General features: G+C 48.7%; 1 protein-coding gene across 1 annotated transcript in view; it reads right to left on the minus strand.

Moving 5' to 3' along the window:
- Nucleotides 1-15,106, minus strand: part of MEIS1 (Meis homeobox 1) — a 66,485-nt gene that overhangs the window by 49,762 nt on the left and 1,617 nt on the right. Inside the window, exons 3-6 of the mRNA XM_026034004.1 lie at nt 13,909-14,050; nt 13,340-13,390; nt 12,459-12,509; nt 10,858-11,004 (exon numbers count right to left, since the gene is read on the minus strand). Coding sequence (XP_025889789.1) covers nt 10,858-11,004; nt 12,459-12,509; nt 13,340-13,390; nt 13,909-14,050 — 391 coding nt within the window. The remainder of the gene's footprint in view (nt 1-10,857; nt 11,005-12,458; nt 12,510-13,339; nt 13,391-13,908; nt 14,051-15,106) is intronic.

Below are 15,106 nucleotides of genomic sequence, written 5' to 3' on the forward strand. Positions count from 1 at the left end.
CATGGACTGGGATTCACTGATAATCTTTTTTTTAGAAGTTTGAGAGTTTTTTTTTTTTTTTTGTTAATCTTTCTCTTCTTCCCAAGCTTTTCCCCTGCTCCTTTCGACCAAGACTGCTTTTGCTTTAACCCAGAGGTGTGCTTCTTTGCAAAATACAGAGACACCAGCAAGATCATCTGGCCATTTCTATGTGGTTAGGATATATATATTCCCAGGCCTTAAACCAGTTTTGCACTACTGCCTTTCTAGCTGGTCAATAGTTCCTCGTGCCAAAACGATGGTCTGGCTAGTGATTGATTCGAGTCATGGTCGCATGACTGATTTAAAATAAAAGATGATTCAGCCTAGGGTACCCTCTAACTCTGCATCACTTTAAGGGCAAAAAGACCTTGTGCAAGGGACATCCTGTCTTATTCTGTGCTTAGTTGGGCTGTGCTTGCGGGCTGGTGTCGTGGTGAACATCAAGCCATAATAAGCAAAATGCTGCAGACAAACTTATTTGGTTAATAACCAAGTTGGAGAGTAAATATAAATAGCATTATGTACATTTGGGAGTGCAATCAAACAGCTGGACTTTGAGTCAAGCTAACGCTAACATCTGCCGGGCAAACCACTGTGTCCTTATATTAAAGAGCAAAATGCCTTTTTTTTTTTTCTTCTTTTCAAGCACCAACCACATGAAATTCAAGAGCTAGGAGAAAGTGAGAGAGAAAAACTAAAAAAAAAACAAAGCAAGTCCTAGCCATTAACCAAAGGCTTGACCTTACACAGTGAGAGGAAACTGCCTCCTATTGCAGGTGATAAAAACTGTACGCAGCATCCTTTGGTACACAGCAGCCCAAAAGTTTTGCGAGCACAGCCCTCTTGTGGGCTCATCTGTGTGTGTGTGTAACCCCTGGAGAGAGGGAATGGCTAATTCCTTGGATTGCGGGAAGCACCSGCTTCCCTGGGGCTCCGAGGGACTTGGCTGCAGGTACAATCATTCACTGCCTCGCCCTGGAGGAGCTGAGCTGCTGCCAGCAATTTGTCAGCATAATTTGGCCTTATTGTTTTCCTTCTGAAGTTTTATCTTATTTTCTTTTCCTAAATTAAATACTTATTCATTAGAAGTAATACATTATGTTTGAAATGTTCGTCAGATTTTGCTTAACTCCTCCCTTATAAAAGCCCTCCCACAATCTCGTGAGGTTAATGGCCCCCCATTTAAGGTCTACCTGTGCGTACTACGGGATTTGAAGAGGAAAAGGRGCTGCTGAATAAAGTCTTTGTATCTGCTTCCTGAAACTGAGCTCAAAAATTGCTCTTTTTTCCTTATTTATCACCGTGGCTGTTGGTTATACTGCTGTGCCTTGACTTCACTTGGACCAAACATTCAATACACCTGCTCAATATCTTAAGTGTATAATCTATAGTACCGATAGCCACGGGACAGAAAGACCTTGTCTTTGCAATCCACACACTGCATCCCACATACATTTTGGAGAGCAAGGTTAGTAATAATCCTCAGAGAATTTGTTCCCCACACAATAAAAAAAAAAATATTAGTAATAAAAAAAAAGTTTTGAAGTCTAGTTTTTCATTGGGGAAAAAAAAAAGCCTTGAAAAACATAAACTGGGGAGTAGGGCTGAATATATGCTTTGGTGATGTTAAAAATAGAGTTCCATATGTTTTATATGTTACACAGGCGTACACTGTGCATTCCATTCCCTGCCAAGTGCTGGCTGCGGGGCCGGGAAGCCCTTGCTCGTGATGCCTTGGGTTTGGAGAGGACCCTGGGCCATCCTGCGGGTGTCCACCTGAACATCTCCTGCCTGGGCTAGCCCGGCTGCCTGCCAACAACCTCCCTGTCTGCCAGCCGGCGCCGAGGGAGACATGTCAGGGAACCAGAAACAACGCGGGCGAGATGTTGGTRCACGCAGGAACCCTAAAATCCTGAGAAAACCGTGCTTTCCAGTGCCAATAATTCTTCCGCAATCTGTTTCATGCAACTGTGGTTCAGAGGCCAATTAATTTTAACAAAACACCGAAAAAAGGCACTAGCCTGAGGTCGCCCTGAAAGAGAGGTGCTCGGGGTCTACATAAATAAGGTCGTGGAGATGAGAGACGCAGGACAGCGGCGCCCGCAAGCAGGAGCAGCCAGGCTGCGGAGCTGGGGAGCAGCAGGAACGGAGCACGGCCGTATCGGCTCTGACCTGGATTCCCTTCCTGCCCCCGAGAAAGTCACAAGCTTGCTATCTTTAGGTTCCCCTTATTCTGAACGCGCGCGAGGCTTCTCCACCAGCTCCTGTGCTTCACGGCATCACAGGAATAAATAACTAGCGAGCTGTCTTTATCAGGGCCGCGTACAACCCAGGATAGCTTCCCAGGGAGAAGAAGATAAAGAGGAGCTAACTTGAGCATCACAGGGGTGAAACGCTGGGAACAAGCGGGACTTTGGCCACTGTTTTTTGCAGGGCTGGGAGGACATCTCCCGAAGGGACAAGCCAACCTAGCAAGGGGCAAARAGCTCGAACTAGCACCACGGAGCCTTCTACGCCAACCTGTGCTCCCTGCATATGGAGGACAGGGCAAATACAATGGGGAAAAGGGAGCCCGGTAGCCCCAAACAGGCCGAGCGCCAAAGAAACCACGAGCACAACAGGACATGGAGACAACGGGGGGAAAAAAGAAATGAGAAGCAGGAAGCATAAACCACAAAAATAAAGGAGAGCAACATCAAAGAGCGGGTGGGATGTCAAGACAAGAAGGAAGAGGAAAAATGATTAAGCTGGAAGACAATTTTAGGCCAGCTAATTTCATCTTTCCTGTTCTTCCAAGTTATCGGCCTCGCACACGGGCGAGGAGGAGGTGGCTGGTCCCTCCATGGACGTGCCTGCTCAAGGGGGCAGCTCCTGCCTTCCATGGACACCAAGGCCTTGGGAACAGGCCGCGTTGGCAGCGACCATGTTGTCGCAGGGCCCTGGGTGGCCGAGCCAGGCTGAGGGCAGTGCAGCCCGGGTTTGTGTCTCCTGTACAACAAACATGGCCCGGGACTCGTGTTTCGGGCAAAGGCAGGACACAAACCCGTCCCGTGCCCTCCACAAGGGCCGTAGCGCGAGGCATGGCCAGGCTCGCCACCCTCGGCGCCGTGCGGACATGGGGCCGGCGTGAGCCGCCTGCTCCATATCTCCTGTAGTGATTCCTCCAAGGGTGCCAACAGGGAACACGCCTCTCCGCCTAGCCAGAAAACGAGTGTCTGCCTTCCTCCTTTTTATTGCGTTGGCGTGTGGAGGCCATTTCGGAGCGGGGCTGCCAGGCCTGGCGGCCCCGGCACGTTCAGCAGCACCAGCCCTGGCCCACCTCRGCCTGGCCCGCAGCCCTCTCTGTCCCCTCGCTCCTCTGAACCAGCTTAAACCCCCTCAGTGGGGAAACGAACCCAAGGAGGGGAGCAGAGGGGGCACAAAGTCACCCCAAGGTGCCAAGGGACCTTCCACGCAGCCRTACATCCTACGTGTATCCCGCCAAGGGGCAGAAGGAGCCACAAGGACACGAGCTCCAGGGCCACCAGTTTGGCCTCAAATGGCGATGCCAGAGCTGTGACACTGCTCTGGCCATGGGGAACACTGACACTGGAAAATTTAACCAAGCCATTAATGGCAGGATCAATCCCACAGCTTCTCATTTCGTTCAGCTGTCGGAATGCACCGCGCTGACTGTGGTGGCACCAGCTCTTGCCTTGCTGGTAGCCAGCATTTCCAAACTTAACACAGGCAGTTCTTTCAGCCAAATGAATCATCACCTCTCTTATTGTTGGCCTGCTTATTTATGCAATAAGAGTCTGGATGCGTGTTTGCTTTACATTAAAAAAAAATAGAGAGAAAAAAGAAATAAAATTAAAAAAAAAAAAAAGCCAAACTGCAAACTAAACTACGCAGCTCAATTCAAAGTCAGTAATGCTAATAAGAGAATTTTAATTTACCGCAGAAGTAAGTGGACGCTGCCTTCAAGACAGAGCAGCTAGTAATGCAGCTTTGGAGGCTGCACAAGAGGGAATATCGTATAGATGCCTGAAAGAAAATCTCGCTCAGTTCCCACTGAAGAGGCAAGACAACACTTTGGTGAAACATAATTCTGTATTTCTAGGAAAGTATCCAATAGCAAATTGCTTACTAATGCAAAACCTCTTGTAAATTTTATTATGAATGGAGCGGGCAACGGCAGGAGTGCGATACTGCACAGCCTTTGCACATAGAGCGTAGCGAGGACAAAGTAAATACATGTCATTTATAAGCTCTAGAACATACCCAAATATACCTCTGACAAAAACTCAGCCTCAAACAAGAGTAGAAAACAGCTGCCACAACAATATTACAATTTTTTTTCCCCAGGTAGATTAGTTTTTCTGCAAGTTAATTTTAAATCTCTTTTAAATCTCTGGGAATTCGAAACTTCAGCTGCTAACGCAGCTACTCCGGCTTTCCTTGCTGCCTTAAGCAGCTGCCTGCAGCAGGGGATGTGCTCGGAGGAGACTCTATGTGCAGGGATCACGACGGGGCAGAAAGGCCCTTTCGACCTGCTCAAACTCTGGGCAGGAGGACGGGCAACACAGGGTGCTGGAATATCCTCATGGAGCAGCTGGGATAGAAGCTCTGGCTCCTGGGATCAGGGGAAAMCTTTGGGCACTGCAGAGGTTTCCACGTGCTCGGGCAGAGCTGGAAGTAACACTCCTTTCCCTGGCATAAACCACGGCGATGGGATATTGCACGGAGGCAGCAGCCTCCTTGAGCCGCYGTCGGCAGGAGCCCTGAGTCCCATRACGAACGCCAGCGTCTAAGCGCTGCTCTGGGGATGAATATGCATAAGGAAAAGCTGCCCGCATCCCGCCGGGAACGGGAGCCGGGCGGCGGGATCCTCCACCGAGGACACTCGGGAGAGGCAAATTAACGAAAAGTGAATGTGGATGTTCCCATTCAAAAGAAAAGTGGCCTACTCCAAAGGGGATTAGGCTAAAGTGAACTAAGGCCACTTTACTTCTGAATGAGAGCATCCGCACAATAGTGCAATGCACTTTAACTAATGCACTTTAATTTTACACCCAGTCAATTTGTCTTACCTCTCCTGAGTGTCCTTGTGTGGACAAACCCGGAGACTCATTGGGTTTTTGAGGCCAGAAGGGACCGTTCGACCAACCCAGCGAACTTGCTGCATCTTCTGGGCCCCTGCGTTTCGCCCCGTTACCCTTCTGCCGAGCCCCAAAACTCACAGATGACACCTAACACGRCAATGGATAACTCCTGCTTGGGGAAAAACGTTCCTTGCGGAGGCAGAGCAGGCCTTGCTTGGAAGACATTCACAAACACAGACCCCGCCATTTCTTTTGGCAGCCGGTCCTAGCACAGTGAAAAGCTAGGATGCCAAAATTTAGGTGAGAATTACTTTCCTTCTGCTCCTAACTTCCCCACTTCCTGCAAGTTAATACAGAAACACCAGTCTCTATATAAGAACTTTTAAATCTCTCCCTTTTTTTTTCTTTTATTTTTTTTCATTTAAACAGGCCATTTGTGTTGAAGACAAATTCCTATTCTTTAAAATTCATCTTCCCAAATTTTTAATTATCGAACACATGCTGCTTTGTCAAATTTTAAATCCTGAATGCTTGCTTGTTGAGATGCCCACTGATTAATTTAAAGCCTTTTTTTTTAAAAAAATAAAAATCCAGGCACTGCCACAAATGTATCATTGGTCACGGCGACTTCTTTAAGGTTCAGAACGACACACAGGACACGTAGGCCCTGGCCGTAACCTCCACGGTGCCTTTAACCTTTCAGACAGAGGCTCCCCCTCCGCTAAAATAAATAAATATAGCGGCGACGGCAGCAGGCAGCAACACAGCCCGGCGCGTCGAGCCCGAGGAGCCGCTCGGGATCGGGAGACGTGGCTGGGATCGGGATTGGGAGACGCCAAGGCCCATGTGGACGGATCCCAGGGCCCGGGCACCACGGCACGCGGGAGCTCCCGCGGGCACCACAAGCCACGCGGGAGCTTCCCAATGATCTCGCCCAAACTGAAAACGAAAACAAAAATACCCCAAAACTCCAAAGGCTGCCGTGAGGTTTATGCATCCCTGCAGGAATTGCCCCGTCATCCCCGGAGCAAGCGAAGGGGCAATGCCGAGCACTCGTGAGAAGGCAGCAGGTCACATTCAGTCACGTTACAGAAAGCACTGGAGGCAGGTCAGGTCCAGGGACCTTCATCGGGGACAGAAACACGCACAGCAAAAGCAAAATGCAAACTCTGCACACTGCCAGAATCTACAGTTGCCCTCTCCAAATATTACCGTCACAKCAGAAAAAAATACATATACATATAGACAGGAATTTAAACATTAGCTATGCAAGCCCAAGCTGGTGGGGAGCGACTAGCAAGGAGAGACGGAGGCAACGCGGTAATGCCTCGTGCTGCCCTGTGTCCTTCTCACACACAGCGCCTACCAACAAATCGCTCCACAAATGCTCAGAAACGCCACGGATTAGCTCAAAACAATCCCGGGCTTCGCTGTGTTTAATTTGCTTGGATTATAAAAGATAACTTCTAACAGTATGTTCACGTGACCAAAAAAAAACCCAACACCGAAACGGAAAGCACACGACGAAAGCGAGTCCCTAATTTCCAGAAGCTGTGTGGGATTTCCATGGAGTTTAAAGTCGCCTTTGAAAGCCGTATTTATTGGCAGGACCTCCAGCTACTTGTTTTGATCAAGTGCAATGCAATCTGATTTTTTTCTTCAAGTCAAGCGCCAGCATCACGCGCTCCCGGAGCGCTTCCGCGCGCACGTCCCATGGACKTCCTTGGGACCTGCACATGAGCACGGAGGGAAGCAGCAAACCCTAAAGAACCCTAAATCATAAAGGCAACACATTGGGTAAAGCTGCTTTTCTCACATCCAACCCAAACRCCTGCGAGCAGCACCCTGAAATACCAACCCACGCGCTAGGGCTGAGCCGCGGAGCGCGAGGCCACCGCGTCGCGACTCGCTCGCGACTTCCCAGGCCACTCGGAAACTCCAAACACGACCACGGGCTGGGAAAGGGAGGCAAAAACTAARGAATTTAAGTTACGCTCCACAGCAAAGGTGGCGGTTTTGAAAAACTTCACACGAAGGCGGGCGTGCTCAGGCCACCGAGGCAGCGCGGCAAGTGTCACGCGCGGACGGACCGATTTGGGTTCTGGCAAGATGGGAAAAAAAATCAGCCAAGATTCTTAAATTCGAAACCATAGTTTAAAGAAAATGCATTTGGTTATTTAACGGTATATTTGGTTGTCTAAAGAAARTCATATCAAAGAAAGCCTTATTTTACTAGTACGATTACAGTCACCGTGCTGCCGAGGAGAGCGAGTCCTGAACACATCAACACGTTCTGTCTTTACATTAAATGGGCTGCTAAAGTCAGGCATGGTAACAGCTTCGAAATGTTACGGCAGGAAAAAAAGAAAGAAAAAAAGAAAAAAAAAAGGGGATTCCCTGGCTCAAGAGGGCATAAAGTCAAAAGAAGGAATTTTAATTTTGAGTTTTTAAAATGTTTTTCTGCTTGGCTCGCAGCAGAGTCCAACTTCGTCATAACTCTTACTATACATATACAGAGCTCTACTGTGCACTCTATGCAACACAGCTATTCTGATGCCTGTTCCTCCAACCAGAGCACATGTGTATATATATTTGTGCATAAAGCAGCAATATTCCTAGCTTCCTTTCCTTTTTTCTTGAAACCAGGCATAGTTCGAAAATACCTATGAAGAAGATCCCAAACAAAACAGTGTTTCTCAGTCATTCCTTTCCCCTGTGGCACTATGCTTGTATTGTTTGCAATTAATATATTTGAAATATTGGGGAAGTTACTCTAGTCCTAATGTGTCGATGTCCTAAGCAAGACACCAGCCYTCAGCTATGCTGAATATTGGCTTCTGGTTTATGATTATTTTCCCTTTAGAAAGAACGCTGCACTCTGTGTCATTTTTTCCATTTGTAAGAAAAGCTGCTGTCTATCAGCATTTTGTTTAGAGAAGCTCTGTAGCTGTGTACATTAAAAATCTGCTGCAGCGTAAATACGACGGTTGCTTTATTATATACGTGTACATGTGTGTGTGTGTATATATATATAATATACTATAATCCAAGAAGGACCATCTAAAATGCCACAGTTGAAAACATTTAAGAGTGTAACAAAAACGACTGAGACCCTAGTATCAGTTTACTATCCTTCAACAATTTCCCTGACAGAGGAGTCAAATAATGTTGAATTATGGACCTTCTTACAGGAAGTCTTATTTCATGTTCATTTTTTGATCATTTCCCCCCTAGTCCCTATAGGAATTTGGCCGATTGMCGGTTTTCCTTGAAAAGTTTCGGCGCACATAACAGCCCGGCGTGTGATTAAATCAGAATTTGGTCAAGTACAACTACCGCGAGCTGGTCCGGAAAGTTTATTTCACATAAGGAAATACGGTCGCCTCAATAAAAGGCTGCCGCACGCTACCAGGGCACTTTATTTGATGCGTGCAGGCTATTTTATACGGCGCTTTCTTTAAAAGGGCTTTTTAGAGGCTGCCCGTGTACRCGTTACGGGAGGGTAAGTGCCATCATCTTTTACAGTTGAGTCTAGAGCACCTGGGAGTGAAGGTGAAGCCACTTCAACGCAAGGAGCCCCATGGCGATCGCTCAGCGCAGCCGCCTGCCCCGAAACCAGGTTCCCTTTATTCCTTCTCCTTTATTCCTTCTCCTTTATTTTTCTCTCCCTTTCTAGGGCAGAGTTTCCCTGCCACCAGCACGCAACAGCTGTGTTGTAGATCCTTCCACCACGGCAAACATTTAAAAAAAAAAAAAAAAAAGCATGTAAATGTTTGCAAAAAAAAATGCTAATGATTAAAAAATAATCATAATTTTAAAAAATAAAGACTTGTTTTGAAAGTCTGCTGACAGGGCCCATAATTTGGCAGTGTCTTTATGGTGTCGGGCCCCTCCAGTTGGATGACTCCAASGGCAGGCCCTAGGGCCGCCCGTTGGTGGCGGGTGCCCCCCAGCCACAGAGGGTCAGTCTGGGGCAGAATGATGCTATTTTGGTGACCCCCTGCTCGACGCCGAACAACGGCCGGAGAATGGGGCTTGGCCCCCACATCACCACGCACTAGGGGCACTGCTGGTCCGCGCGGGGGACATAAAGGTGCTGGCGTGGCCTAAGTGGAAAGGATAAATAAGGGGAAATCAATAAATTAAAAATAAAAAACCAAAAAGAGAAAAAAAAGAAACAACAAAAAAGTTAACTGTAACCTTTCCTGCCACAATTCAAGAAAACGCAATTACAGCCACAATAAAAACTTTACATACTTGCTGGTTTATTACTCTGCGAAGCGCAGGCGCGCGGGGCTGAGAGCCCCGYGAGCCCCGCGCGCGCGGAGCAGYCCCCGCGCGCGGCCGCGCTCGTTAGCCGCGCGGCTGACAACCACTCAGCACCTTGTTATTTATCCAGCGGGGCGCAGATAGCGCCGCCCGCGCAGCGGCCGCGGCCGAGCCGCCCCGGGCAGCGCGCAAACACCGCGCAAGCACCGCCGAGCCGCGGCGCAGCGCGGGTCCTGCCCGGGGCGCATCCTGCGCGGGAGCGCAGCGCAGTTTTGCGCCTTCGCAACGGGCGCAGAGCGCAGCCCGCGATGCGCACGGCGGCGCGCACCGGCCGCGCTGCCTCCGCGGGGGGCACCCCCGGGCCCCCGACAGCCCCCGAAGTGGCGCTTCATTTCTTTAGCTTTCGCTTTAATAAAATAATGATTCGTCGGGAAAAAAAATGGGGTATAAATCTTCATTTTGGAGGCAATTAAAGTGTTGATTTCATTCGTGCCCCTGAGCGATTCTTGTAATTTGCGCAAATAGCTTTATGTGCGCGGCGCCGCGGAGCTCTTAGAAACCCATTTGCGAGCGGGACTTGTCGGGGGACGGAGTTTGGGGCGGCGCTGCGCGCTGGAGCGCAGCCCGCGCAGCCCCGCGCAGCCCCGCGCAGCCCCGCGCAGCCCCGCGCGCTCCCGCTGCCGACCGCGCTGCGCGCACGGGAGGAAAGGCGCGGAGCGACCGCGCAAGAACCGCGCTCCAAGCGCCGCGCTCCGCACACCCAAGCGCGCAGCGAGGGATCAATCCCGACCCGCGATGCCACCGCGCAGCCCCTCTGCGCTCCCCCGCGCAGCCCCGCGGGCCTCCAAACTTGCAAGGTCCGGGCAAATCCTTCCAAACCGGGGTCTCTATTTATTCCTTTTTTTTTTTTTTTTTTTTTTTTTTCCTCCCCCTCCTATTAAGCAAAATAAAATGGGCGCGCTTGCAGCAGGAGGCGCGCACAAAGCAATGCTCACTGGAGTCTAAACGCGCTCGGCCAAGGAAAACTGACAAGACGGGCTAATGAAGCGTAGAGACGGGGAGAAAATAGCCAGTATTTGCTAGATTTCAAACCCTCTCTGTCTTCCCCGGACCACCTATCTCGGATTTTATTATTATTTTTTTTCCCCCCTGTAAACGGCTCGAGCCATCCCTTTTTCTAAGCCACCAGCGGCCAGCGATTCCCGGATAACGCTCCTATTATTGGGAAGGGTAAATAAAATAAAGACAAAAATTAAAAGCGACAAGAAACAGGTCGAGTATGCAGGCGACGCTTTTACAAGCTCATCTCGCCAGGTCGAATCCGGGAGCAAGCCTTAATGAAGCAATAATAGCCACATTATTCAAAAATTTTCATTTCGATGGAAATTTATCTAAAAGGGACTTAATCATATGCAAATAATAAAAGGAGGCGTAGTGACCCGGCGAGCGCTCTGCATACAAATTTCGGGCGGCGAGATCGTACCTGATCTGTTAGATTCGCTGATCTTGTTATGTCTTCGCTGTCCGATTTTGATCCGCCCTCTCTATCGTCTATGACCAAATCGATAGGCATTTTTCCTTTCAAACAGCTAATATACCGGTGGCAGAAATTGTCACATAATTCGTGTACCTGTATTATGACAGAGGTTTAAAAAAAAAAGGGGGGGGGGTGGAGGGGTGGAAAAAAAAAAAGAAAACGAGGGAAAAGTGGGAAGAAAAAATAATCAGGAATACAAAAGTAAAATTGACAAGTGCAACCAGTCTCCCCCCTTCACCCTGGTGACATCAAAAGTTTTAAGCAGGGGAAACACACTGCAATTATCCCCTCGAGACCTCGAGACGCATCCAGAATTAGGAATAACTTTCTTTTCTCGCAAAATAGAGATATCCCAGAAAATTGACAGTGACAAGATGATTCACAGGCTACAACATATTCAACACCCGTGTTAAATTCATCTGCTCCTGGAGCTGTGGCCATTAGAGAGGTGACCTGCATGGGTGACATTTAAGGTAAACTATTTAATTTCATCCAGTTATTTCATCATAAACCCTTTCCGAGGGGGTATGAGGACAGAAAAACGGATTTAGAGGGGAAAAAATAATCGTGATGCACTGCGCTCAAATACATTATAGGCATCGGAGCCCTGAGATGCCCGCGAAGGGCTCGTACCTGAGCTGCCTCTTTTAATGGGCCGATTTTACCACTTCTCATGTAGGGCGAGAGCAACCTGCCAGTTCTGGTTAGATAAAGTGGCCTGGGCTCCCGAGAAACTTTTCAGCTATTTAAAAACCTCTCAAAATGTTTATTTTTAGGAGAAAGGGAATTCTCTCGCAGGCCTGCTATCAATGACATGTAAAAAATCCTTCGGAAACCGGAGCGCGCTCCCGATTTAACGTTAGCTCGGGTGACACGGCATTATTATAAATTAGCATTCTAATTGCTGGGATTTAAAAAAAAAAAAAAAACGAGCAAAAAGGAAAAAAAAAATCTAAACCAGAAACCCTGCATTTATTTAGCCCGGCAATCTCTTTCTTCTGCTCGGAGGTGTACAATATTCCCAGGAACAAGACACTGACACAACTATCAACTCTGCTTTGTCTCTGCAAAATGTTACAGGACAATCCGTCCCCTGAGCATGAACTGCAGATGGCTGTTAAAAAAAAAAAAAAAAAAAAAAAAAAAGAGGGAGAGAGGGGAAAAAAAACCCTTCCCAACTCTCTGCAACCCAACAAAGTAGCTCCCCCACCACCAGCAAGAAGCAACGACAATAAAAAAAAAATCCCGATTTTGGGGGCTTGGCTGGAACAAGAAACCCCCACGGTTTGGAGGCTCCTCCGCGGCACCCGGAGCTGCAAGTATTTATCCAAAGGCAGCGGAGTCTTACAATGCACACAAGGCCCGGGCGTTGGAGAGCCCGCTTTTAGAGGCTGAAATTGTAATTAAACTGCGAAGAGAAATGGACGCCAAGATTGGCCTTGACACTAATTACCAGAAAGAAAGACATTTATGCAAATTTTACCGGGAGCCTGAACTTCAGCAGTGCTGAAACGAAGGAGGGAGAAAGGGAGAGACACAAAAATTACCTTCTCTAATTCCAACAGATGAAACCTTAATACTTGTATGGCTTGAATCATCTGCAAAGACACAAACAACACGAGCATTTATCTCATTCCTGCGTTTCTGGGCATTTCCCACAGCCGCCTCTGCCGCACATTGGAGCTCGACTATTCTTTAGTAGTAAATAAAAAGTTGTTTTGATTTATGGCAATAACACTAAAACTTAATAGTGGCGGCTTTGTGCGCTGTTTAACAAGAAGCGATCTAGAGTTAACAAAAAAAAAAAAAAAAAATCCCTACTGCAATGAAGCATCTAAATTATACGGATCATAAACATTTCTTTAAAAAAACGACTCTAAAGCAACATCGAGTTTGCAAAAGCGGCAGAAATCCTGCTGCAGCCGACGCAAAACATTTGTTTATCCTTAAGGGAAGAAAAAAAAAAAAAAAAGAGGGGAAGAAAATATGAACTGCYTTATTTTTTTGCAGGGGGGGCGGGTTAGCGAAATGCTGCTGCGATATTTGGAGAGCGAAGCCCTCGCGCTGCACCGAGCTGCTCGGCAGCCCTCGCCGGCACCGACATTTTCGCCGATAAATCCCCGCTTTTCTGGAGCAGCGAGGCGGGCGCGGGGCCGCCCTTGCGCGGAGCCCCCGCGCTCCATTGCCCGCAATTAAAAATAACAACAACAACATCAAAACACGTGAGGCATATACATATATATTTCAATTTAACCTCGCAAAACGGTTGTCAAAGCCCGCAGCCACCTCTCCAGAAAGACATACACTTATTATTACTTATTATTATTATTATTATTATTATTATTATTATTATTATTAAAATAATGGGATGGGAAGGGAGGGTGGCAGGGTGGGGGTGGGGAGAGGAAGAAGTGTTTTTAACTCTTACCAAGTTATCCAGTTCGGGATTAGAAGAAAATAGGGGTTTTTCTGCTCGTATCTAAATATAAGAAAGAGGAGGAGAAAAAAAAAATAAAAGAGATTTGAAATATGGAAGCAGGAAAAAAGCAGACGTTATTACTTCTTGCTTCATTACACTGTCGGGTCCATTATGTAACCTTTCGTGCAAAGCTCTCGCCGCTGCATTTAGTGCATCCGAAAGAGCCCAGCGCGCGGAGCGGGGACCCGCGCGGAGCCGCCGCGGCCGCGGAGCCGCCCGAGGGGCAGCGAGAGCGGCGGCTCCTTCCCTTCTTTTCTTTTTTAGGGGGTGAGAAACGCCGTGATTTCACTGTATTTTTTTTTAGATATTGTTCTTTCGGGGGCCTCTCTTGCAATAAGAGGCGAGGGGAGGAGAAAACGGGCATCTTTATCTCAACTGAGATTTTTTTCCCCCTTGTTACCGCGGTTTTTTCTTTCTTTCTTTCTTCCTTTCTTTCTTTTTTTTTTTATTTATTTTTTATTTATTTTTTATTTTCCGCTGTTTTGTTTCTCTCCCCGCGTGAACCCGGCGCTGCTGACCTGTTTGGCGAACACTGCAATATCTTCATTGAAAGACTCCGAGGAGCAAACATCGCCTCCCGCTACCCCGGGCTCCCTGGGCGTGCACGTAGCTAATTCACATTTCTCAAAAATCAGTGCTAAAAGAGGGAACAGGGGGTGTCTGAAAGAAAATACAATAGTCACACACACACACGCAGAAAAGAAAAATACAAAAAAAAAAAAAAAAAGAAAAAAAGAAAGAAAGGGAAAAGAAGGGAGGAAAGAAAGGGAGCAAAGAGGGGCCGCAGCCCACGCGGCGGCCGCGGGGCCCCCGGCCCGGGCTCCGCGTGCCGGGGAACGGGCCGCGACCATCGCAATAACCGCGGGACAGCCCCAGAATAAACCCGGAGCGGCTCCAGCAGCCATTTTGAATTAACTTTCCTTGTCCTTTCTCCCCCCCTCTCTCTTTTTTAAATATAATTTTTAAATCTGCGCGCACGCACTTTTTGACAGGCTGTAAATTGCCGTTCGGGGCTGCGGGACTTGGTGGCAGCGCGGGGGAGGGAAATAAAGCGCCACCAGCAAGACCCCCCCAGGCCTCCCCAAGTKAAAACCCCCGGCCAAAATAATAAATAATAATAATAATAATAAAAAGAGCCCCCCCTCTCCCACCGCAAGCGGCCAGCGGAGCGGCCCGGCGGGAGCGCGGCCGAGGTGCGCAGCCCCCGCGCAGCCCCGCGGCCCGTGCGCGGCCCTGCGCGCCGCTCCGCCAGGTGCTCCGAGTGCTCCCGGCTCGGGAAGGGGCTCCAAAGCCGGGAAAGGGCTGCGGSAGCACCCTGCTCCCTTAATAATTTAAATACATAAACAAGTGAACGCTCCCYTCCAACCATACAGATACATAGATCCGTGCAATAAGAAGCCTTTAAAATTTATTTTCCAGGGCTTCCTCCCCCCGCTGCCGCAGGGCTCCGCGCACCGCTGAGTTTTAACCAATCCCGGGCATTTCTGAGCAGCGGGCGCTGTGATTTCCCCCGCGCGGCACAAGGAGCCCGTTTGGGCAGCGAGGGCTTCTTTTCTTGCGCTTATTTATTTATTTCCTTATCCCTGCAAGAGGCCGCTCAAAGTTGCCGGCAAAGTCGGCAAGCGAAGCGCAAAAGGCGCCCGCGGCTGCTCCGCTCGAGCGGGGCCTAGGAAGGCCGGGAGCGCGGCGGGCGGGCCTCGCGCGCGCCCATCGGCA

Source organism: Nothoprocta perdicaria, unplaced genomic scaffold (assembly GCF_003342845.1).
Source record: "Nothoprocta perdicaria isolate Ctin4 unplaced genomic scaffold, notPer1 scaffold_138, whole genome shotgun sequence".
In the NCBI taxonomy this organism is placed as follows: Eukaryota; Metazoa; Chordata; class Aves; order Tinamiformes; family Tinamidae; genus Nothoprocta; species Nothoprocta perdicaria.